This window comes from Phyllostomus discolor, chromosome 15, assembly GCF_004126475.2.
Source record: "Phyllostomus discolor isolate MPI-MPIP mPhyDis1 chromosome 15, mPhyDis1.pri.v3, whole genome shotgun sequence".
NCBI lineage: Eukaryota > Metazoa > Chordata > Mammalia > Chiroptera > Phyllostomidae > Phyllostomus > Phyllostomus discolor.
This window is the reverse complement of record NC_040917.2, coordinates 14218631-14244996: the sequence shown is the minus strand read 5'-3', so window position 1 is coordinate 14244996 and position 26366 is coordinate 14218631. Positions and strand designations below refer to the sequence as shown.

At 36.4% G+C, this 26366-nt stretch overlaps 1 protein-coding gene across 4 annotated transcripts in view; it reads left to right on the top strand.

Annotated features, from left to right (window-relative positions):
* Positions 1-26366, top strand: part of AHCTF1 (AT-hook containing transcription factor 1) — a 67591-nt gene that overhangs the window by 25730 nt on the left and 15495 nt on the right. For all 4 annotated transcript variants that reach the window (XM_028531096.2, XM_036016102.1, XM_028531097.2 and 1 more), the window contains exons 9-30: positions 892-1024; positions 1104-1285; positions 1665-1726; positions 2483-2611; positions 5170-5260; positions 6292-6381; positions 7837-7977; positions 8635-8739; positions 9578-9671; positions 10238-10361; positions 10522-10578; positions 11383-11529; positions 12279-12466; positions 14826-14970; positions 15047-15178; positions 15899-16049; positions 16559-16709; positions 17055-17162; positions 21432-21609; positions 23201-23404; positions 24026-24425; positions 26152-26278. In XM_028531096.2, coding sequence (XP_028386897.1) covers positions 892-1024; positions 1104-1285; positions 1665-1726; positions 2483-2611; positions 5170-5260; positions 6292-6381; positions 7837-7977; positions 8635-8739; positions 9578-9671; positions 10238-10361; positions 10522-10578; positions 11383-11529; positions 12279-12466; positions 14826-14970; positions 15047-15178; positions 15899-16049; positions 16559-16709; positions 17055-17162; positions 21432-21609; positions 23201-23404; positions 24026-24425; positions 26152-26278 — 3139 coding nt within the window. The remainder of the gene's footprint in view (positions 1-891; positions 1025-1103; positions 1286-1664; positions 1727-2482; positions 2612-5169; positions 5261-6291; positions 6382-7836; positions 7978-8634; positions 8740-9577; positions 9672-10237; positions 10362-10521; positions 10579-11382; positions 11530-12278; positions 12467-14825; positions 14971-15046; positions 15179-15898; positions 16050-16558; positions 16710-17054; positions 17163-21431; positions 21610-23200; positions 23405-24025; positions 24426-26151; positions 26279-26366) is intronic.

Sequence of the window (26366 nt, the reverse complement as noted above, 5' to 3'; positions counted from 1 at the left end):
AAACTTACATGGATTCAAACCCCAGATCTGTCACTAGTTGTGACCTTGACAAACTCGATCAGTTCTCAGCCTGTACATCTCTATCTGCGAGTGGAATGATTAAGCTACACCTTTTGCTAAGGGTGGGTGTCGGGGTTAAACATGCTGATGTGGGAGGTCCGTTCCGTTCTGGGAGTGCTCACTAGCACTGTGCTTTCGCGTTCTGCTTGGGATGCATTTTCATGGGCAGCTCATTCACCCGGGAGCTGTCTCTGTCCTCGGCCCCACAGCTCTGTAGCGGTCCAGTTCTTACTTCCAGCGAACCGTGTCAGAACCAGAACTCAGCAGACTCTTCCTGCCCACTCACGTCTTCTTTTCTGTATTTCCCATTATTTGTGTCTCATGTTTTTACTTTCCTTTTTCCTTCTTTTGATGTCTGTCAAATGTGCCCGTCTTCTCATTCCATAGTCACCACCCAGGTACTTGTCTTTTTTATTACCCCTTGACCATGTAGCTAGCTCAGTCCTCAGCCAGAATTCCTCTAAAGAATTAAGCTCTGAGGTCTACAGGCATTCATTTTAGGTGTTGATGTTCTGGTACTAGCTGTGTACCACTTTGGGAGATTATTCATTCACATCATTTTCTACTTTCTACCTCTAAACCTCAAAGCTGACAAGGTATTAACTGAAATGAGTCAGAATAGAACTTTTCAGACGAGTAGTTTTTGATAAGGGGTTTTTGAAATATAAAAAAGTCAAGATACAAGTGAATGAATTTCTGTTTACAAAGCACATGACAAAAATGTGTTTTGGCAAATTAAATAAGAATTTATGTGCGAGTCTCATTATAAATATTATTTGGGGTTTTTACTTTGAGATTATTCTGTCTTTTAATACTAGCTTTTTCTTTTAGCACTGTCTCCTGAGACAAGTGTATCAGTCTTTACGTGGCAAGTGAATATATATGGACAAGGAAAGCCTTCTATATATTTGGGGATTTTTGACATAAATCGTTGGTATCATGCACAAATGCCAGATTCATTAAGGTATGATTCTCTTTCTCTTTTTGGTATTTGTATCTGTAGCAGTTCAGTGACTTAATAATTTTGTAAAATCTTCTTTTAGATCAGGAGAATATCTACATAATTGCTCTTACTTTGCACTGTGGTCCTTGGACTCCGTTGTGAGTAGTACTTCTCCGCACTGCGTCTTGGATATATTGGTGCACGAGAGAAGCTTAAGCCGAGGAGTCTGTCCTTCGTACTCACCCCCAGAGCAATTCTTTAACCCCAGTTCCTATAATTTTGGTATGTATTATCCTAACCTTGTGAGAAGAATAGCATATAAGTATGTATGTATTTATGTGTGTATATATAGTATTCATATCTCATTGTCAGCTAATATGGATAACTTAGGAAATTAATTGGATAACATACATGAGAAATCTAATACATGTTTTATAAAGAAATCATCACTGTTTTGAATTTGCTAGAAAAGATAAAGTATTTCACATTTAGTGCATTTGTGATAAGGTTTAATATCTTGTTAAAAATGGAAAAATTATTTTAAAATTTATTGTATGTGGTAACTTATACTTTGGCTAGCAGTCTGTTAAGATAAATTCTGTTGTATCATTGCCATCTCAAATATAATATTAAAGTGAGTTTTTAAAAATCTTTTTTTTAGATGCCACTTGTTTGTTAAACTCCGGAGTTATTCACATAACTTGTACTGGCTTTCAGAAGGAGGTAGGTAACAACAACTCAGACAGTATTTCTTACTGAACCCAAGTCACGTCATGGGTCTGACTTTATGGGAGCTCCCACTAGGTCAGTGAGAGTTACTGGGATGTCTCCAGCAGCTCTCTGTGGATGTTAGCTGCTTGAACCCCAAGGAAAAGAGCAAAGTAGGTCATTGCCACGCCACATCCCTTTTTATCCTCCCTCTAAATCCTCCTCTCCTCAGAAGCTCACTAACAAATAAAGCCATACAAAGAAGGCCCCTTGCACAGTGGTACAGTCCCAGGCACAGTGGGTGTCGATGATACGTTGAAAAATGCTTTCCCAGGAAAACATCAAGTGACAGACCTTTTAATTAATAGTCAGCTAGATGTGGGTGAATGCCGGATTTATACATCATATCAGATCTCTTTTATATTATGCCACGGGGTGTGTGTGTGTGTGTGTGTGTGTGTTCACTGAGATTTGTCACCAAATCTGTCTATCAGCGTTAGAGAAGGTAACAGGATTACCTTTCATAAAAGTACAAGCTACATAAAATATCCTTAACGGTATTATTTATAATTAGGCAGCATTGATTTAGCTAAACAACCTATAAACTGTTTTTCTTGAAAGAAGTTATGGAAATGTAGTCTTCCATAATTTCCATTTTGGTGTTTTTAGTTTTATTCAAAATGTTAAGTATAAAGTAGGACAGTGAGTTTATTAAGTATTCTTAAATTTATTTACTTGGTTGAGTATTGATACCTTACTGATCTGTTACAGACTTTGACTTTTTTAAAGAAATCAGGACCATTTATCAATGAAGTCATTTCTGATGGCTATAATCGATGTCTTGTGGCTGGCCTTCTCTCACCAAGACTAATTGATATTCAGCCTTCCAGTTTAAGTCAGGTGAGGTGATTTTTTAACTCTCTGTTTTTGTGTGTCCTGTTATTGTCTATTAGGATAAAAATCTATTAATTTCTGCAAAAGTAGGTTAAGTATAATGCCCACTCTACATGATCAGTAACTAAGGTCTTGGATTTGACTTAAAATTCACACTCCCAGGATCCAGTCGGCCATAACTCGGCACCAGGTTCACTTAGCTCTACAGAGGACATAGGAAAAGAAACAGATCGTGCCCGCACCAGGCATGTCATAAGTAGCAGTTGTTACAACAGTGTAGGGGCCATTTTCCAGCCCCCAGAGAGAACAGCGTAGGTGCAAGAGAACAAAAGCACATGAGTAGCAACCACGTCGACTTAGGTGAATCTCACGGTCTCTAGCAACGGCGTGTTGTCCCTGACATCAGCCTCACTGGGAACTTGTTAGAGTGCACATTCTCGATTCCCACCCTGGAGCTACTGAATCAGAAACTTCAGGAGTAGAGCTCAGCGATCTATTTTAATAAAGCTTTTGATGTGATTCTGACACAGTATTTCGAGAACCACTGCTCTAGAGAAACAAGTGTCTTATGAAAGCCTATTAGTGAAGATTCCAATTTCCTGCAAAACAAGATAGGTGTGTCTTAGGACTCAGATGCAGTCATGGAAGCCAAACTCTTAACTTGTTAGTGGTATTTAGTCCACTCGCAGTTTTTCTAGACCCAGTACATTTTACCAATCAGGAGATGCCTGCCTGGTGATGGCTCATAATTCACATTTATTTTAACTTAGTATTTGCTAGTAAAACATGCTAGAAGAAAGTGACCCCAAGTCACTTTTCCATGGAGAAAGAGAAAATGTTTTGTTAAACACTGCTTGGGCAGGAAGAGTTAAGTTATTTAAATAATTACAGAAAAGTAACATAATAAATTAGTGGGGAAAACCTTTTAAATATCGTATTCAATGTAAATATTGGTGCTCATTGTTTACCACCTACAGCTAATATTTAATACTTAATTTCTTTGTTGATATCTCTCTCTCTTTTCCTTTTTTCCTTCTTCCTTCCTCCCTAATTCTTAATTTCATGGAAATAAAAACTATTGGGAGATTTTAACTTTTGTGTTTTCTTGTGTTTTCAAATGCCTTAAAAAGCAAAACAAAACAAAAACCTTTCCTAGGCTATCACTCACACTACCTTAACTTTATCTTAACTTTTTTTTGTTCTTTGTGAAACTCCATGAGGCAAATGTTTACTCTCCTGAGTTGATCTTCTGTTACCTTTATCTTTCTAGCTCTTTGTCTCTTTTACCTCTGGTTCTTTTTTCTGGGAGGTTTTTTTTTTATTATTATCATCTTCCCTTTTTTTCCTGTTTTTAAAATTTGAATCTAATTTTAAATTTCTATGAGCTCTTATTCTTTGATTGTTATTCATAGTCATCTGTTCTTTTTTATGGATGAAATAACATTCTATGCATGTTTAAGTTTTACTTAGTTCTCTGTCTTATCTCTTTTTTTTCCGGAGTCACTTTTTATTATTTTAGTCCTTCTGATGCTAACTGCTATCCTTAATGCTTGGTGGTCCTTAGTTGGCTGTTGATATGTAAAGTGAGTCAGTAGCCGATTATAAACTCTGTCTTGTGTGGGTAGAGTTCATCCAGAGGCATTCGTCAGGATGATAGATTAGGTGTGCACCCTTTCAGTAGGGAAACCCCAGATATTTTCTGGGGCCATTCCGTTTTTCCAAAGGTCCCTGTTAGGCTGGTGGCCTCAGTTCTGTACGCAGGGTAACAGAAGGGACTGTGTTCATGCGCTACTTTTAACCTGTTGTCTGTTTTCAGTCCCTTGTTTGACCACCTTTTCCCTCCACTTTCCCCTGTTCCTGATTTGTCCCAGAATTTAGCCTAATATTCTGAGAGCCACACTGACTCTATTCTCATTTTTTGTTCCCCTCTGTGGGGTCTTTAAAACATGTTTCCTTCACACTGCTAAATAAGCCACGTTCTTTCTGCTCATTACTGCTTTTCAGAAATCTGTTGAGCTGTTTTATCTCATGATGCCTTCTGTTTTTTTGGTCCGTGTTGACTTATACTATTCTTTACACAATTGGTTTTTTTTAAGTAACAGCTTTGTTGAGATAGAATTCATACAATTCATCTACTTAAGGTGTACACTTCAGTGGCTTTTGGTATGTTTATTGAGTTGTCAAGCTCTTGGCCCATTAAATTTTAGAACATTTTCATCACTTTCCCCAGAACCCCATACCTATTAGCAGTCACCCGATTCACTTCTCTTATGTGTTTGTACCTAGGTGTGGAGTTGCTGGTTTATGTGGTACTTTTCATTTTGAGGAACTATCAGACTATTTTCCAAAGTGGGATTTACTATTTTATATTTCAACCAGCAGTTTATCAGGACTCCGTTTTTTCCACATCTCATTATTGTCTTTTTGATATAGCTGTCCTACTAAGTAGTAATGCTTTTTTTTTTATAATGCTTTTTAAGCCTTTAAAATTTTGTATTCTGAGCTACATAGAACATGCTACCTCTGAGTAGTTCTTTCTTATCTTTAAACTTCTTCTGGTGCAGGAAGAACAATTAAAAGCTATACTGTCAGCAGCAGTCCACACGAGTTCCCTGGGACTTTTGACTGGATATATCAGAAGGTGGATAACAGAGGGTAAGATGATATTTAATGAAAAATTTCTTTTGTATTTTTAAAATGATCAACTCACTGTCTGTGAGGGGTGGTTAGGTAAACCTCACTTGGAGCTGTCAGCACATTCACATTCAGGTGCACCGTTAGAGGACAGCAGAGAACCCCCGTGTCCTCTCTCCTGCCGCCCAGCGGGGCAGGCTGGCAGGCCTCGGCCGCAGCATCAAGGCAGCGTCCCCCAGGGCGCCCTTGAGCAGCCCTGTCCCTAATCCCTGGTGACAACTACTCTCTTTTTCTGTAATTTTGTCATTTAAAATATGTTCACAAATGGAATCATACAGTATATAAACTTTTGGGACTGGCTCTTTTTCACTCAGCAAAATTCTCTGGGGGTTTATCCAAGCTGTATGTTTTACTCTCCTTCCTTACAAACATGCACGCGTTATTTTCATTCCGAATCATTTGAGAATATGTTGAAGACATCATGCTTCTTCTCAGTATACTTTCCTTCTAATAACAAGGACATTCACTTAGAAAACCCATGTTGTAACTGTAAAAATCATGAAAATGAACATTGCTAACATGTAGATTAGATAATCTACAGAGCTTACTGGAATCTCACTGATGATCCCAGTGATGTCCTTTACAGCATTTCTGGACAGGGGCAATCCAGAGTTTAGTCCAGAATATATATTGTATTTCATTGTCATGTCTTTTTAGTTTCTCAAGTTGGTGTAATTCCTAAGCCTTTGTCTATCAAAAGACTGACATTTTTTAAAAAAGAATATAACCTTGCTATTTTGTAGACTGCCTTTCAACTTGTGTTTGTTGATTTTTTTCTGTTGATTAGCTTCAGATTTTAGACTTCTCACATAAAGGGATGTACTGTATTGAAAAAGATATGTGGTACCAGTGTGTCTCCATTAATGATTCTTTTTCCTTGCTCACATGGTTAGGGTGATTTTCTGTCAGGTTTCTCTGCTGAAAGTTACTTTTTTATTTGTTTGTTTGTAATTGGTAATCTTTTTTTTTTCCTTTTTATATTTGCAAATAAGAACAACCAAATTCTGCTGCTAATTTGCGCTTTGTTCTTGAATGGACATGGAATAAAGTGATTCTCACAAAAGAGGAATTTGACAGACTATGTAAGTGTTATATTAAGAAACTGATAGTGATATATTTTTTAAGTACATAATAATAATTTTAATCATTTTAAAGTTATAAACTGTGTAAGGAAGGCCCAGAAGAAAACTTTCTTTTAATATTAGAGTGACAAAATTATTTGTTGATGAAGATTTTGCAACAGATTGTTAAACTAGCATCATGTTATGTCCACAGTAGCAAGTTTCAGAATTATACCTTGTATGTCTGTTGGTCTTAGTTTAATTTACAAAACATGCTTATGATTGAGTAAGAAGAATATGCCACTAACCTCAGAAGCTCCTCTTCTCACTCGTTTTTTATTTAAAATGTGTGTATAAAGAAGCTGAATAGTAGGGTAAAGCTCCCCTCTGTTTTCTGAAAGATGTCATCAGTTGTGCCAAGTCATCTCCTTCTTGGTAGTCTTGTTCACTAGTCTATTGCACACTGTGAGTTGTGAGGTGTCTTGTGAACATTAGCGCATTATGCCCAATTTGTGCAAAACTAATATTAAAGGGCAATATATGATTGCCCTGTACATGAGAGTAAAATTTAAGTTATTTAGAAGTATTCTTTTATCTTTCTTGTATTTTTTCCATTATCCTTTAGCCCCCTTATACAAATGGATTTTAAAAATTGTATTCTTAATAGGATTTTTTTAAAAGAACTGTTTTTAGAGAGAAAAATACATCTTTTTGTTGTTCCACTTCTTGAGGCATTCATTGGTTGGTTCTTATATGTGCCCTAACCAGGGAATTGAACCTGTAATCTTGGCTTATTGGGATGATACTCTAACCAACTGAGGTACCCAGCCAGAGCATAAATCAAATAATTTGATTCAAGGAAGGAAGGCTTTAGAATTAAGATATTTGCTTTCAGTTACATATTATTGCAATTACATATAAATATTAATGCAATTAAATCTTCAAAAGATGTAACCAATAGCAACCAAAATACCCTCCCAAAGGATTTGTAAATTCAGCCTTGAATTTGAAAGGACAACTGAGTCTATAGTGAATTATAGCATCCTACAGTTTTATTATAATAAGTCTATATATGAGTCTTCATTTTAATGTCTCACTTTTGGAGACTGGAGGTGTACAAAAGTTCTTATAAAATACTAACTACAAAACAACAGAGTATATAAAGATAATAGTATAAAAGATTTATTTGAAGGAGAAGCACTTAGTATAACTGATTTTTAGTGACTTTGAAGTTGAATCTGTACCACTTCTCTTTGTGCTAACATACTGCTTACTTCACGCTACATTTAAAAAGTAATAATTTGTATCTGTCCCTTCTAGTTTCCTTGAGGGTGTTTGCCATGTCTAGCCTCTTTTTGTTAATCTCATAATACATAGAACGATTCTGTTGTCAGTGTGAATTTGAGGAAGTGTGCGGTTGTGAGTTTAATTCAGATTTACTGTGTTGAAACTAATTATGTATTTTATCCTTGAAAGGTACCCCGTTGTTTGATGGATCGTGCCGTTTCATCGATCCACAGACGATCCAGTCTGTTCAACAGTGCCATCTGCTCCTTAGCAATCTTAATACAGTCTTAAGCTGTTTTGTAGCAGAGGCCCAAGAGATCACTGAAAGAGGTGTGCTGTTTGTCTTACATAAATGAATGTTTCATTAAATTTTACTTCTTGGCTTCGGAGATAGAATAATTTCCTATCTTAGATGGATCATTGTACAGAAGGCTGTTATTTCTCAAATGCTGGTATTTTTTTTTTTTATGAAAAGCTACAGAATATTAAACGTAGCATGAGCCCATACTTAAATAACCATGGGAGATTTGGGAATTAAACTTAATGACTGTTAAGGTAGTATATTTATAGTAAAATTTAAAATTTTTGAATTATTTTTAAAATAATTAAGTTTTTATTCTGAGGTCATTGCAATTTTTTTCTCTGTTTCACCATTTAAACAAAACAGTTAGTTTTATTTAAAGGCCTGGTGTGAACAACCTGTATTAATGATACTATGTAGTTAGCATTAATGTTTAAATTTGACTTCTGAAATTAACTAAGTGGAAATAAGTGTAGCTAAGATGGAAGCACATTTACCTAAAACATCTATTTTAGTCAATGAGTTATTTTAGCATTTTGGAAAATTTTTGTTCCAGCTACGTTTGTTAAAAAATATATAAATATTGTTAAAAATCATCAAGGAATTCATTAGTTCTTCAAAAACTTTTGAGTATCTTGGTATTTCATTTGGGGTTGAAAGTTAACTGATGTTTAACTCTTTTACAGGTCGTATGAACTTAACCAATAAGTGTATGGTTTCCCAGCTCATCTGTCAGTATGCACAAATGGTTCTTTGGTTCTCTCATTCTGGTCTTTTACCAGAGGGCTTAGGTAAAATACTTACTTCATCTATAAATATTAACTGAAAGCTTTTTTTCTTTTTTTATTGATGTTCAAAGAAAGCTTCTTAAGCCTTTATAATTTTGTTGCTGTGTTTTAGTGTTTTGGGTTTTCTTGCTTCCACCTCCTCACTTATGTTTTCTTCTATTCTTAACTTCTTTTCTTACATTCCTCCTTTGTGTCTTCAGTACCTCACCCCATGCCTGATACACAGGTTTCCATACATGTTTATTGGATTGAATGACATTTTGAAGGAAAGAGTATTTGACAAAGTATAGCTTCTGAGAGTTGGTTCAATGATACCACCAGCTGTATTTAGTTCCATAGAACTATGCATTTTATAATCTAGTTTGTCAACCTTTTTCTCTTAAGGGATTTTTAATGTGGCTATTACCTAATATGATTTGCTGTCATTTAAATACCTCCTTTTATCCTATGATTAATGTCAATATCAAGAACTAGAGAATTTTGACTTTTTTTATTATATTTGTTTAGAATAGACACACTTCAAAGCCTCTAACTTCCTGCATTTCCAGGATTTGCATTAGATTTCATTTGTACATGCTTCTCCCACTGTTCATAATTGCTATCAGTCCTATTCTTTCCTAATTCTCTTAGCATCCTTGTTGTTACAGATGTTTATGAGAGACTAGGTTTTCTCATTTATGTATATATTAATAAAGGGATGGGTAGTCTTACTTAAATTTAGGAAGCCTACAAGTTAAACAATATAAAATTATAGTAAAATATCGATGTGTATAACCTAAGTATTATTGGGAATTTTGGAAATATTACTAGCTTTTTTTCCAACTCTTAAAAAAAAATCTAGATGATGCTGTGCAGTTGTCAAGGTTATACTACAACTACCCTGTAATTCAGAACTACTACACCAGTCGTCGACAGAAGTGTGAGCTTTTATCAAGGTATAGTACATCCAGAACTTTCAAGCAACATTTTAGAAATTTCTTCTGTAAGAAGTCAAGCCTTTGGAGGTAGAACAGAATTCATCACGTTGTCAGATGATTAAATGGGTGGAATTCTCAGCAAAGTATCAGAAATTGTTACCAACATTACTATTTTATTTGTAATGTTTGTGTTGACCTAATGGTCACACTTTTGTTTTAGAACTTGAGTAAAGAGCTATTATTTCCTAATTAAGACTATTTACCATGATTCATTATTAGAAAATCTATAACTTAAGCATGTATTTTTTTCTGAGAATTCTTACTCAGAAAAAGACTGGAAGCTGATATCAAAAAAAAAAAGCATAAAATATATCACCAATTAGTTATTTTACATTTTTTCCATTAACAGTTACATTTCAGCACTTGGACGACTTTTTTTTTTTTTTCTTTTTTTTTCTTCTTATTTCCCCCTCAACTCTTCTCCCTTTGATAGTTGGGATCATTTTGAGTTTAATGCTATTGTTTTGATGATAGTAATAATGACCACTCATATTAAGTAATCTGTAATGTTGCCCTTATTGCAGAGGGAAGTGGAACCCTGATTATTTGATGATTGACGGAATGGTTTCTCAGTTAGGAGATGGAGTTGAGAAGCTGTGGAAACGGGATGAAGGCGGAACGGGAAAATACCCTCCTCCTAGTCTACATGTAGGTTTGCGGTGACGTGGTGCCACTTACAGGGCCTGCAGGGCTGTGGGGAGGGAGATATGCTTGGTTGTGTGTTCACACATGGCACAGGCTTGGGAAGAACAAAGAGCTTGAATGAATGAGTATATAAAATGCACTGAATTTTTTATCTCTTTTATAGGCACTGCTTGACATATACCTATTAGACAATGTTACTGAAGCAAGCAAACATTCTATTGTATCCTTTAAAATTTTTAGTCAAATAATTCATGTATTACTAAAATCATAAAATTTGGGGGTTTTTTTAAAGGAAGGGTTCTAAACCCAAGATCTGTAGGTTGGGTTCAAATGGTCTAGATTAACCTGAAACTACACAAAATTTTATGTTTATTTTTGTAGGGATGTGTCCATGGCTTTCTTCAGATTCTTAAATGTGTCTGAGACACTACCTAAGTTAAGAGCTGTTCTAAAACATTACTGGCCAAGTAGTCATTCTCAAATAGGTTAACTTATGTACTGAATACTAATACATTTAAGTTAGCTTAACATTACCTTAGACATTGTGTTGAGCCCTGTGGTCTTTGCAATAAAGATTTTGTACTAATGTCAGTTATTAGTCTAAAAATGTGTTTATAAATTACAAATAAGTTTATGATTTATAAGATATTGGTATTCTTGCTTAAGTTGCCAGGTTTTGCTGGATAACTGGAATTTTGCCTATAGCTTTTGATTCTTAAATTTCCTGAGCTACTAATTTCATAAAGAAGGTATGCTTTAATTCCTTTGTAATTTAATCTCCTTTGTAATGAACTAAATACAACTCATATTGGTACTTAAAAAATTGAGAATGAAGTTGGTTGCAAGATTAGCTGTACCCACATTTAATAAAACTATACTTCCCTTAGCTGGATATCCATAAAGGCTTTCTGAACACTGCAGTCTTTAAAGAACCTTTCCTGCTATATTCTGTTGCTACCTATTACAAATATGTACATAGGAGTTTTTCTTTTTGTTTATTGTCCTTAATGATCTTTTTTAAAAGACCATTTATTTGCTACTTGATATTATATATTCCTTCCCAAACAAAACAGATACTGCCATTGAATCATTTCCAACTGCCTTTGCCATTTCTTGGGACCAGGTTAAACTTATTCAAGGGTTTTGGCTGATAGATCATAATGACTATGAGGTAAGTCTGTTAGTTCACATAGAATGAAAACTTTTGTAAACTATAAAAATACATAATGATTAGCCCTGGCCGGGTGGCTCAGTTGCTTAGAGCATCGTGCCATACACCAAGGGGTTGTGGGTTCGATCCCCAGTCATATGGGAGGCAGCCAGTGGATGTCTCCCTCCCTCCATCTTCCTCGTTTACCTTTCCTCTCTGTAAATTCTTAGGTGAGGATTAAAAAATAAGTAAATTAAGAAAAATATATAACAATTAAATTTAATATTAAAGATAGGGTGCAATCTACTTCTAGAGGTAATATAAGGAGTCAGTTTAACTAATACCTTCACTACCATAATCAGTAAGAGCACAAAGATAAAACAGTTAAGAACACCAGGTTTCTCACCGCCTAAAGAAGGAAACAAACAAGTAAACAATCAATTAGTCATAGTGCCAATATGGTGATCATGTTAGAAAAATGTTTAATGTGGTGAGGGAACCACAAAAGTCAGGATTTGGCTTTGAATTAAGAAGTTGGTGATGGAAAGATTTATATAATAGCCTAAGGAGGTCTCAAAGTATGAGGCTTTTGATAAGGCTTCTATTTCAAGTACACCCTAGATTAAAATAGATCTTTTCAGTTTATATTTCCACTGGTTTTATCTTGATTTTTGTGGCTTTAGTAGTGCCTCTCTTTTTAAAGATATGCTACTTCGTCTAAATGCAGAACTTCATATTTGTATTTACCGATTTTCATGTTTGTTTTGCAGAACGGTTTGGATCTTCTGTTTCATCCAGCTACTGCAAAACCTGTGTCATGGCAGCATTCAAAGATCATTCAAGCCTTCATGAGTCAGGGCGAGCACAGACAAGCCCTCAGATATATTCAGACAATGAAGCCAACAGTGTCCAGTGATACTGATATTATCCTTCACATCGATGTTTTGCTTCTTAATAGGTGAGTACTTACTTTGAAAGTACCATCAAACTCTTGATTGTGTCTGTTAATACAGTAGAATCGATGAAATGAGTAGTAGCGATATGTTTTGCGTTTGCTGTATTACATTATAATCAGCGTGATATATTTGTCACCATTTATAGTATAGCAATATTGCTGTAGTCATTGTACTTGTCATTATATTAATGGTGACAAGTTAAATGGCATGACTGAAAATGTAGTGGTCTGGTTATTGCATTTTCTTATTACCTAAATTAGTTGGGGAACTTGCTTAGATTTGATATTTCTTCCCAAATTGTAACTTTGTATACAAATAATATTGTTTTGTTTTCAGTCTTTTTTGTTGGTTATTTTTATATTGTTAGAAATTGGTCATTTTACTCACCCCAAGTTGTGATTTGTAAATGAAACAGCAAGTTAGTGTCAGTACTATGAAAGTTAAGTTTTTGTTCTCTTTGGTTAAATAGAATGTATTCCTGAGGGGAAAGGGCTGAATCAGGAGAAAAGTTCTGTTGTTTAATAGTAAGTTGGCTAGACATGTAGAAACTTAAGATGTCCTTAAAAGTAATGGAGTAGACAGTATTTGAGTAAAGAATTTGGGTGAACAAAAGGGATTGGCTCGGCCTTGGCTGGGTAGCAGAGTTGGTTCAAGTGTCATCCCAGTACACCAAGGTTGAGGGTTCAATCCCTGGTCGGGGCACATACAAGAAATAACCAATGAATGCATAAATAAGTGGAACAAAAAAGTGTTATTTCTTCTCTCTTTATCTCTCTCTCTCAAGATCAAATTTTTAAAAGTGTTTGGCTAGCTTTAAAAAAATGTCTAGGATGAATGTAAGAAGGTAGAAGTGACAAATGTTTAATAAATGGATTAAGAGTTTTAATACTTGGTTGGCCAGTAGCATGTAAATTTTTTTTCAGTTCTATGTAAGCTTCTTTAGTGACTTTAAAGAGTTACTAGTTGATCACTAATGCTTACATCAAAGTGCAGATGTTGGAACCTTAGAAAAAACACGTTTAAAGATTTTATTTTACTTATTTCTTAGAGAGGAGAAGGGAAGGAGAAAGAGAGGGAGAGGCACCTCAAGCATCTGCCTCTCACTTGCCCCCAAACCAGGGACCTGGCCTGCAATCCACTAAGCCACACCAGCTTATAAGGCTGCTGTGTTTTCTTCATTTTGATTCCATTGTCCTTTGATACTTCTGCAGCACATTTCTCTGATTTGCTAGATTCTTATTTCCTCTTCCTTTACCATAGCAAACATTACATAATGTAGTTTCTAAACCTTATTTCTCTTAAGTACAGTAAAGCTTCAATTATCCAGTCTCCAGAAATCTAGCAACATTGTGTCCTATACACTACATTCAGAAATAAAAACAAAGGACCCCTCATTTTCCTAACATTTATTTCATTATGAATACTAATTGCTATAACTTGGTTTATATACTCTGTTTCTTATATATGTTGTGTATTTACCAGTCTTTTAGTATTTGTTATCACTTAAATAAAAACTACAGCTAAAGCTTTGTTAATTGAGATGCCCACTATAGTCAAAATTACCTACTGACTTAGAATTAGGAATGATTTTTTTTTAAAGAAAATTATTTCCTTTATATTGCTATTTGCTATTTTTTATTCTATCTACTTCTGCCTTGAAAGTTACCAGTCCCTCAAAAATTCTAAGTACCAGGGTAAATGTCATCGAATAAATACGTAAACATTTATGGGCTTTGTTTATTAAATTTCTAAAAATTATAATCGCTATACTGTTTTAGATTTTTTTTAACTTAACAGTGTACAGTGAGAAACTTGCTTCATTCAGTGACCTCTGTTGCCCACAGAAGGATGTCTATCTCAGTGACCACACACGGTACCTCGTACTGTCTCATCTGATCCAGTGCTGCAGCCACATCTTGCTGCAGATCAGCTAAAGTCTTCTGTTACTGAGCTTAATCTCTTCTCCTCCTCATAAACAACATGGTTGTTTCCATCTGTGTTCATTTTCTTTTCTACTTTTCTCCCTCCTGCTATCGCTTTTTTAAGAGCCTGGCTCTCTCTGTCATATCATTTAATCTTTCCGTTTTATCCACATCACGTTAGTTTTCTATCTTGACCTTTCCTGTACTTACTGTTTTTCTATTACACTTAAATGATCCAGAACAGCATAAAATTAAGTCTGTATTATGCCTTGTTGACATTAGCAAACTTGATTATGCGGTGATTAGTGTTCTATAAAAGTGCCCTTAAATTACATGTGCAAAGTGTCTCAAATCCACCTGAGAATCTTCAGGTGGATTAATTGTTGTGAACATTTTAAATAGCTTTTGCGAACTAAACTTTGATGAATACTGATTGCAGGTGCATGATCGAGGCCTGGAGTTTACTGCGACACCATTCTAATGGACTGAATGTGGAGGAGCTACTGAAGCACATGTATAAAGTCTGTCAAGAGATGGGCTTAATGGAGGACTTACTGAAGTTACCGTTTACAGACACTGAGCAGGTAACAACTTACCAATAAAAACTTGACAGAATTCTGGATATGTTAGTAGCTTACAAATCTATTATGTTCTTCCTAGGAGTGTCTGGTGAAATTTTTGCAGTCCAGCACCAGTGTTCAGAATCATGAATTCCTTTTAGTTCACCATTTACAACGTGCCAATTACATCCCTGCCTTGAAACTGAACCAAACTCTGAAGAGTAATGTTACGGTATAGTTAACTTGTTTTATTACGGGAGACAAGGGAATAAGGAAAACCAACAACCTGGTTACACAAGAGCTTGCAGTTTTGGAACCAGCCACCAGGTTTTGTATAAATCTGAGCTTGGAGAATCAGTCGTCTTCTTAACCTTCTATAGCAAAATTAGGAACAGGGTTTTATCACTTATTTAAACAGAAATGGCATATGTAAAAGAATTAAGTATCTGTCTACCATCTTGCCAGACTACCTACTTCCCCCAGGGACAACGAGAGGGTGAGGTGGAGGACAGCGGTAGAAAGTGTCCAGCGTAGAGAGCGTGTGTTTCGGGGGTCAGGTTGATCTTAGTTTGCTGTGTACTTGGGACATCTCTCTCTGTCTTGGGCTCCTCGTATGTAAGATGATAATATCTCTCTGTGAGGATGTACAAAGGTGAGCGAGTGTGAAGTAACACGTACATATCACTGACACATGTAGAAGCTTAGTAAGTGACAGTTGATGTTTTTATGAGTTAAGAATCAAGGCTGGATAGGGAAGACTTGGAATGTATTGATGGATAAGGTTCGGTAAAGTAATTGTGTGTCTTAGGTCCTTGGTTTAGAAGAATGCATAAGTAGGGAGGAGGGAATTATTCTTGGATATTCGTAATTATATTTTAAACAGTAAGTTTATAAACATATCACCTAACATGTTTGAAGATTAAATTTTTACCAGTTATGATATCTTCAATAGAATGATCGTGATCCTCACCTGCGGGAGAGATCAGTGGCTCGAAATTCTATATTAGACCAATATGGGAAAGTTCTTCCAAGAATCCATCGGAAATTAGCCATTGAGCAAGCTAAGCCTTACCGTGTATCAGCACTGTCAATTATTCGAAAAGGTAAGGTTTCATTGAAAAATGCCTAAATGGTAAATTAGAAGATAATGAATGATTTACCTTCTGCCACCATCACTGTCTTATATTTCAGCTCATTTTTGCTTTGAATCATCACAGTGGTGCTTTTTTTTCTATTGGCCATTCTGCCCCCAAAATGTAAGGCTTTCTTGGAAGCTTTTACAGTTTATTTAGTAATGTAGTAAAGAATGAAGGAACTTTTTATTTCTTTTGAGACTCCTGTCCAACATTTAGAGAACATGTAGAATAATTTTTCACTGTTTCCTAAAAGCCCAAATTGTTAAATTTCTGCATAGATATTGTTAAACCAAGTACAGTTTTAACCGAACTCTTATCTTTTGATCTGTTTTCCAATTACTTATATATTAATTTACTATTAGTAAAATCCCGGTGTTAGAGATGACTATTAGTAAAATCCCGGTGTTAGAGATGACATTAAATCTAAATCCCGGTGTTAGAGATGGCATTAAATCTTAACATTCTTCATTTTACAGTTTCTCGGCCCAAACCATTATCAGCTGTTCCAAAGCAAGCTGTAATAGGGAATGTGTTAACAAGATCTACTTTCATCCATAATGTGTTATCTAAAGTTGGAGAGGTTTGGAAAAGTGATGAACCTAAAAATAGCATCTTAGCCTACAACAGGTGTGTTTATCTTAAGCTTTTTATGGTCATGTTACTTGTTAATCTTTCCTAGATATCAGCAGCATTCATAAACATACCAACCTTAGAGTTTATTGGTGTATGTAAAAAGGAAAAACTCTTTATGCTGGCTACTTTCTTACAAGAAGAATGTTTTTTGTCTTTACAAGCAAGTATTTTTGTTGGAAAAAGCAAATATTTTCATTGGCATTTGTAAATAATCAGAACTGCTCAGAGTAAAAAACCAAAAGCCTTTCTCCACCATCTGATCTTACTTCCTTAATGTTAGTTTTAATTTAATGTTCCTGTGATACCTAATCAAAAGTTACATTTTTATTTTCTTTGCAGCCCTAAAATAGAAGGACCATCTCCTGTAGTATGTTCTCTCCCAGATTCCGACCTGCCTGGGGCATTTGTTGGAACACCTATTTTAAAAGCATCACAAAAAGTTTCTAGGTAAGAATTTGTTCAGTTAATTTTAAAGACACAATATTTGACAGTAATTACACTAATTTTAAATTATTTTAAAAATTTTACATATTGTTTTAATTTCCTCAGTGTGCTTGCTTTTTAAAATAATTTGGGCAGTAATATACTAATTTTAGTAAATTTTACATCAGCTGGTAGACTACTTAGAATTTTTGCTTAATGATTTCAGACTGCTTAGAGCAGGGCTGTCAAACTCGTTTTCAACAGGGGCCACATCAGCCTCACATTTGCCTTCAAAGGGCCGAATGTAATTTCAACTCTGTAACAGTTAATGAGCAGTTTACATTTATACAGTCCTAAAATTAGAAAGAAGCAAACTTTTCTTAAAATTACAAGCAAAATGAATCATTACCTGCTTTCTTTAATATAATCATGTTGATTGATCCATAAATGAAGGCTGTTTTTATAATACCTAATTTTGGTTGGCATTAGTACAAAGTATGCTGGTCAAAAACCATTAAGTTTACATACCTCTTAATGAAATAGAATAGGATGAAATCAGTGGACACTGCATATAGTAAGCTAAGTGTTGATTAATTATGTGATCTAAAATGCATTACTTATTTGGATTATGGTCAAAAAGTTGTTGAGGAAATCCTAAGACCTAATGCAATAAATAACATTTTCTTTAGAAAATATAATAAAAAATATTTTTTCCTTAATAATTTTATTTACTTTTTAATATATTTTATTGATTATGCTAGTACAGTTGTCCCACTCTTTTCCCCCCTTCACTCCCCTCAACCCTGCACACCCCCTCCCACCCACATTCTCCCCCTTTAGTTCATGTCCATGTGTCATAAGTTCTGTAGCTTCTACATTTCCCATACTATTCTTGCCTTCTCCCTGTCTATTTTCTACCTACCATCTATGCTACTTATTCTCTGTACATTTTCCCCCTCTCTCCCCCTCCCACTCCCCTGTTGCTAACCCTCCATGTGATCTCCATTTCTGTGGTTCTGTTCCTGTTCTAGTTGTTTGCTTAGTTTTTGTTTTTGTTTTAGGTGTGGTTGTTAATAATTGTGAGTTTGCTGTCATTTTACTATACATGTTTTTTTATCTTCTTTTTCTTAGATAAGTCCCTTTAACATTTCATACAATAAGGGCTTGGTGATGATGAACTCCTTTAACTTGCCCTTATCTGAGAAGCACTTTAGCTGCCTTTCCATTCTAAATAAAAGCTTTGCTGGGTAGAGCAATCTGGGATGTAGGTCCTTGCCTTTCATGACTTGGAGTACTTCTTTCCAGCTCCTTCTTGCCCGTAAGGTCTCTTTTGAGAAATCAGCTGACAGTCTGATGGGAACTGCTTTGTAGGTTACTGTCCCCTTATCTCTTGCTGCTTTTAGGATTCTCTCTTTCATTTTTACCTTGGCTAATGTAATTATGATGTGCCTTGGTGTGGTCCTCCTTGGGTCCAACTTCTTGGGGACTCTCTGAGCTTCCTGGACTTCCCGGAAGTCTATTTCCTTTGCCAGAATGGGGAAGTTCTCCTTTATTATTTGTTCAAATAAGTTTTCCACTTGTTGCTCTTCCTTTTCTCCTTGTGGCACCCCTATAATTCGGATGTTAGAACATTTAACGATGTCCTGGAGGTTCCTAAGCCTCTCCTCATTTTTTTGAATTCTTGTTTTTTCATTCTTTTCTGGTTGGATGTTTCTTTCTTCTTCCTTCTGGTCCACCCAATTGATTTGAATCCCAGTTTTCTTCCCATCACTACTGATTCCCTGTGCTTTTTCCTTCATTTCACTTAGCGTAGCCTTCATTTTTTCATTTAATTTGTGACCAAATTCAACCAATTCTGTGAGCATCCTGATCACCAGTGCTTTGAACTGTGCATCTGATAGGTTGGCTATCTCTTTGTCGCTTAGTTGTATTTGCTGTGGAGCTTTGATCTGTTCTTCTGTTTGAGCCTCTTTTTTTTTTTTTTTTTTGGTCTTGTCTCACCTGTTACATATGAGGGGCGGAGCCTTAGGTGTCCACCAGGGCGCGGCAGCCCAGTTGCAAGGTTGTGACGCTGTATGTGGGGCGGGGTCCAAGAGGGAACAATGGTGCTTGCTCTGCTCTCTGTCGGATTTCAGTCCCTTCTGCTGCTTCCCCCAAGCAGACTGGGCTGTCTGGTGCTGATTGCTGTGTGGGTGGGCTTGTGGACGTTCTAGGACCCTGTGGGTCTCTCCAACGAACTCTCCTGTGAGGCTGGGAGTCTCTCCCCACACCTCAGCGTCCACAAGTGTTTTCAATCAGTGGTTTGAGGCTTTATTGCCCCGCGCTGCAACCCTGGGTTGTGCGGTCTGTCTCGCCTCCCAGTTTACCTGGTTTATCTGCGTGTGAATGTGGGACCACCTGGTCAGCAGCCAACCTTGTGCGCTGTGCTTTGATTCACAATTGCTGCCTCGCTGGCTCCTCACTGGGTCTGCCTGCTGCCCTCTAGCGCGCTGGGTCCCACTGCTTTGTTTGCCACGACCCCTCTCCGCTGGGAGGCCTGACTCCACCCCTCCTCCCGGTCTGGATGAATGTGTCTATTTTAACTCCTTGGTTGTTGGACTTCTATACAGTTCAGTTTTCTGTCAGTTCTGGTTGTTATTTTGTTTCTAAATTGTACTTATTTTGGTTGTGTGAGGAGGCACAGTTTGTCTACCTACGCCTCCATCTTGGCCAAAAGTTGATAGTTTTTTAAATATAACTCTTAACATACTAAGTCTTGGTAGTGTAAGAATATGGCTTTTACTCAGTGGGTCCTGGTGCACAGGCCCTGATTTTGAGAAGCAATCATTCATAAATACTCACCTAAAACATAAGTGTTATTTTGTTAAATGCCTCCAGTTGTGCTAACATTTATGTTTGAAATAGCTCAATGTAAATCTGAGTAAATAGTTTACAAATATAAGATTGAAGCCAAATGAGGGAGAGAAGGATAGGAATTAGAAGAGACACTAGAGAAAGAAATGTTGAACAGCCCAATGGGATATTCTTGTTTAATGGAGACCTCAGAGCTGTGCTTAGTGTAGAAGAACAAGACCACCCCGTATTAAGAAAATGCTTCTTATAAGTAAGTCCCCAGTGGGTAATAGGTTGGGTTTTAAAGCGTCTGTTACCTTTGCTGTTCTACCCGCTCTAATTGTCAAAATCTCACCCGAACATAAAGGATAGAAGGACAGGGACGATAGAGTAACTGGAAATCTTTATTCCTGGGCACCAAAACATGCCCTTCTCAGTGGAGCAAGATAGGCATTTTGGGATAATAAAACTGTAGACTGTTTATTAGGGAATTGGGAAAGGAGTGACCTATCTGATTCACCAAAAATTGTAACCTGAAAATTTTACTTTCAAGTTTCAATTATTTATTTATAATTTGAGTTTTTAAGCTCTTTGGGACTATGCCTGCTTAATACAAGTCATCAGTGAGATCAGTTTTATCATTTGATGTGAACTGGGACCAGGTCATTAGGGAAAACAGTTCGGATTCCGTTTTTGTCACTAACCTCATTAATTTGAAAAATTGACCTTTTTTTGTTGGTGGTCAGTCTAGTCTTTACTGTGATGAGAACTGTAAAGGTAGAATAAACCAGTATTTATTATGTACATCACATGTAAGTGAAGGGAATTTTATGTGTAGATGAAAGTGAATTGTAGCAAATGGATTGCTGGGGAAGTGTTGTGCTATTTTCTTTAGTATTTTAAATCATTAGCAGTTCATCTTCATTTGAAAATAAATGCCTGAAATATAGTAGGGGCTCATCAAACATTGGTAAAAAGGGAGGGAGGAGGGCTAGAACTCCCCCTGCCCCCCATTTTTTAAAAACCAATTGTTACCTAAAATTCCTGTTTCCCATTTTTGCTACTGAATTACTCTTCTGACTTTTTTAAGATTTATTTTTAGAGAGAGGGGAAGAGAGGGAGAGAAACAGGAATGTTTGGCTACCTCTCACATGGCCCCTACTAGGGACCTGGCCCTCAACTCAGGCATGTGGCCCTGACTGGGAATCAAACCAGCAACTCTTTGGTTTGCAGGCCGGCACTCAATCGACTGAGCCACAGCAGGGCTGATTTACTTACGTTTTTGAACATGCATTTAATTAATGTACTTGACTGAATTTATATTATTCATGTGGTTATCATATTAGTGATTGTAGAAGCCTGACTAATTAAATGGAATACAGATTTCTTTTGTTTCATTAGTATAACTTAGGAAGAGAAAAATTCTGGTTAACTTTTTTACTATGTGTATTCTGATTACAGACTCTTGGATTTGGTCGTTCATCCTGTTCCGCAGCTTTCTCAATGTTTGGGGTTTATTCAGCAGACCCCTACAAGATTTTCTTTGGACCTGACACCCAGTTCACAATTAAAAGGATCATATCAAAATACCTCCAGGGCCTCAGAGTTACATTTACTTGAAACTCCTGCTATAGTTAAGGTGAGTGTTACTAAACAGACTTTACAAAATTTATCCTTTGTGTTTAACTGGCATTATACTCTAGTTCACAAATGTATTGTTCTGAAAGTAATGCACGGCTCTGTGTGGTCATTTGAAATTGGCCTGTATCCTTTGAAAAAATGCTTTCACATTCTTGGGTTTGCTTTTTTATTTTTTTAAATTCTACTTCTGATAGCATTCTGCTGTTGTTCTAGCAAATGCTTTTTAGTTCTCGGGCTTATTTATTTTAATTCTCTTGACTCCTTTGATGCAAGTATAAACTGTTAGTCTTTCCCACTAACAGACACTTGTCTTTAAATTGCCTCCACTCCCCACCTTCTGATAAATTACTATCTGAGAAACCACAAAAGTAAACTTAGGATGACAAGTTAACAGTGATTATTTTACCTTCGTATTGTCAGAATGTTTTTAGATATGTTATCCCCTAGCTCCTTGTCCATTCTTGTAGATCCAAAGCCAGAATCTATTTTCATTGTTGTAAAAATTGTTTCTTGATATCTAGCATTTGTAGTGAGCCAGGGAATTTCCTTATTCTTCAGGTTGAATAAAAGATACTTCAGTAAATGCTCATCCTAAAACAGTTATTAAAATAAGTTGAAAAGAAGGTTACTAAGACTGTTAACTTCCTGACACTTAATAACCAGTACAGGATTTCTAACTTTTTTTTTCCCCCCATCAAAAAACAAACGAGCCATGGCTGGTATGGCTCAGTGGGTTGAGTGCTGGCCTGTGAACTGAAAGTTTGCCATTTGAATTCTCCTCAGTCAAGGCACATGCCTGGGTTGCAGGCCAGATCCCCAGTTGGGAGCGTGGGAGAAGCAACCTGTTGTTCTGTCTCTCACGTATTAGTGCTTCTCTCCTTCTCTCTCCCTTCCCTGCTTTCTAAAAATAACTGAATAAAATCTTTTAAAAAGAGAAAAACAATAATTTTATATTGTCTACTGCTAGGTTTAAATTAAATTAAATCAGGATAATTTTGTACCTGCTGCCAAAATAATCTGAGGGGGGAAAATATAATATTTTAACAGATTCAGTAATCTAATGGGATAATTTATTTACTAGTCCTTTAGAGAAGTAAAGAGGTTTTACTACATAGTTTCTATCCTAATTATTTTTATTCACTATAATAAATCTTCAGAGGCTTTTTATAAGTAATTCAGGTACTGTTGTATTTTAAAACATTCTTAAAGTCAGTCTCATTAATTTAGATCAGATTGCTATAAACTAGATTCTGTTCATCACACTGTATCATCTCTTTAACCTAACGAAAGTTCTCTAACCAGTAGTTAAATAATTTATCTGTATACTTTTTTTTAAGTTGCCTTTAAACTGGTAATGACCAAAGCCTTTAAAATAATTATAAGTGGACTTTTATGTTTTGTAGTCTTAAATATAGAATATTCTAAATAAAATTTTGTATTTTCTTTCTGGTAATCCGTAATAAAACTTGTCACTGATGTGTTTATTGGAGATGAGAATATAGTCACTGGTGTGACTCAGTTGACTCTTTCTGTCCTTATAGGTGCACCTTTTATAAACACTAACTGTGGATTTCTATTCTTTGTCACAGAAAGCTAAAACTTTGGCCATGTCTGTTACTTCCTCTGGATTTGCCGAGTTCACTCCTCAGTCCATCCTAAGGTCTGGTCTTCGATCAACACCTCTAGCATCTCCCTCTCAGTCACCTGGAAGGTCTCTCACTCCTCCTTTACGACTTAAAGAAACCAGAATTTCATTCATGGAAGAAGGCATGACCACAAAATGGATTGCTAGAGTAAGTTTGATATTTGGAACTAAAAGACTTAAGAATATATTAGTTCCTATAAGTAAAAAGTTAAATCAATTAAAATAGTATCACTATCACTGTAGGACTATGGGTTTTTATATGCAATTTTGTAGATAGTCATGAAATCAGAAAGTAACTAGGATATTGAGTAAGCTAAACCCATCATTTACAAGTGAAGAAAAAAGGGCTCAGACGCACCAAATAAATTGCCTACAAGCAGCTCTTCGGTGGCAGAAATGGGACTAGAATGAGGACCTAATTTTTAGTCCATGTTTTCTTGTATTTTAATTTGTATTGTTTTTGCTTTTTTATTAAGTGCCTAACTGGTTGTCTATTTCGGAGGGTCTATCTTTAGAGCCCCACCGTGGGTTAATAGGAACCCATCTTGCCTATGAAAGTCTTGGAAATACTGATTTATGAATTAGGGAAACATTAAAAGTTACTAAATTTTAATCATGTATCTGAAGAGAATAGATTTAGAATACATGAAATTTGAGAATTTGGAGAAATATTGGACTTGGAAAGGGTGGGTATGATTGGGATGGATAGCTTAGACTTGATTGTGATTTTTACTAGTAAAAACTTTTTTCAAAACCTTTTATTTAACAGACTGCAGATGACAACAAAACAAAAGGATTTGTTACCATGCCTTTTTATAAATCTGGAATTCCCGGAGAAACTGAATGGCTGAAGAACAAAGATAAGACATCTTTCTCCCTGATCAGCCCTGAAATGGACCATCGAGAAATGGATGTGAGGTCACAGAATACACCTTCACAGAGTTTGGAAACACTGGATGTGAGCAAAGAAAATAGCAATGTTTCAACCGAATCACTGGAGTATCAAGATGCACCATCTCCAGGAGAATTTGAATATATTTTCATGGCCTCTCAGCCAGCGAGCTCTTCCACTGAACTAATTACTAACCTAACTGAAAAAACTGAGAGGGGTGGCGATAAAGATGTGTTTGAATCAGAAGTAACTCCTCTAGACCTAGAGGAGCAACTGGGTAAGAACTCATTTCCAAATACTCAAAATGGCCATCGATGTCCCTCATTTTAACAGAATTTTTTCACCATAAGAAAAGTGTCTGGGTTAAGTAATTACATGATCCAATACACACATCTTATTCTTCCCACTTACAAGTAAATAGGAGGGGAGAAGACTTATATGTGTTTTTTTATTTGGAAAAGAACAGTATGGGTGTGTGTGTGTGTGTGTTTAAGATTTTTTTTAAGAGAGGGAAGGGAGAGAGAGAGAGAGGGAGAGAAAGAGAGAGAGAGGGAGAGAAACATCAATGTGCGGTTGCTGGGGGCCGTGGTTTGCAACCCAGGCATGTGCCCTGACTGGGAATTGAACCTGCAATGCTTTGGTTCGCAGCCCGAGCTCAGTCCACTGAGCTACACCAGCCAGGGAAGGACAGTATGTTTAAGGAAGAAATGTCAGCTGTCAGTCTGACTTAAAAGCCTTCTTACAGCTATGAGAAATAATCTTAACTTTACACAAGGTTGCTATTTCAGTTTTTAACATAACCAGCTTATCTAAAATGCTGCTCTAAAACCAAGAAGTTCATTTTACTCTCCATCCCTCCCTTCAAAATATCACTGGACAGTCAAAACGAATGTACAGAGGCCCATGAATTTATTGTCTTACATGTTTGTCTCAAAAAAGGTTAAGCCCCTGATGTATGTGCAACAGCGGGTGGGCTTTCTTGTGTCTGTGCCACCTGTTGCTGAGGTGCGTGAAGTAGACATGGCACCGGCTCACCTGTGAGGCAGAGCCCAGTGCACTGTGTAGACAAACAGGCACCTTGAACGTAGCTTGACAGTGATGTGCTAGGGGACACAGAAGGGATCTGGGGACACTGGGAAGGAAGGGGGAAGGGAGCTTTGGTGGACTGGGAAACTCTTTTTAGTTTCTTACCCTCGTGTAGTTTTAACAAACTTATTTAAAGGTAACGCCTGACTTGAAATCTGTAAAACCAAATGCTTTTATGAAAATCTGGGTCATAGTGGCTTCTTTTGTGAAATATTTTCTGCCTGAGCCGAACTAAGGTTTTTTAAGATGTTAGTCCAGTGAAGTTTGGGCTATGATGTCTTTAATAAACATAAGCTTTTCTTAACTGCTCTCAGAATTGAGGACTTTTCAAAAGCAGCAGATGTTTGGAGGTTTGTATCATTCTCCTATGCTACATTCCACTAAAATACTGAAATGGTAAATAGTAGGTGAGGAACTTCATGGGAGTATCTTAATTGATATTGCTAAAATGATAACGCAGTCTCAACTAGAAAGTTTTATTGTTTTTCTGGGGGAGTTACGTAGCATAAACTAGAGTGAAACAGGCTCGATTTGAATCTTTATTAGCTCAGCTACTCACCGAGGTTTTGTGATCTGGGATAAGCACTGTAACTATATACTTGTTTTTTATTATCTTTAAAACGGGGAAAGTAGTACTGCCGATTTGAATGCTGTAGGTTAAGTGCATTGGTACGTGTGAGACACCTGCAGCGGTGCCTGTTAGATGCAAGAAGTGGTAGTTTAAGGGGGTGGGGCTCTTGGACTAGACTTGGGTAATTAGAAGGAACTGTTTGTTGTCAGTGTCATGTCAAGGGAGTGAACCTAAACATACAAAAGAGCAGACCCAACAACTTGTTAAAAAGTAGTCCAAGACCATGAGTAATTGCTAAACGTGTAATGTAAATAATTGTGAGTATTCTGAATTGTATGATTTACAGGCCCCCCTGAAGATGCGGAGACAACGGGTCTTTTGGTTGCAGAGGCGGCGGCGCTTTCAGGATTAAATCACTTAAGCCCTATTCAGGGGGCGGAAGCTCCTCTTTCTTTACCGTCAACCCCTGAACGGTACGTTTTTAGAGAAAATTTCAAATATTAATGATGCTTAATGAAACTGAACCAGTAGGAAAACAGTCTGTGCGTGAGTGGCTCTTAC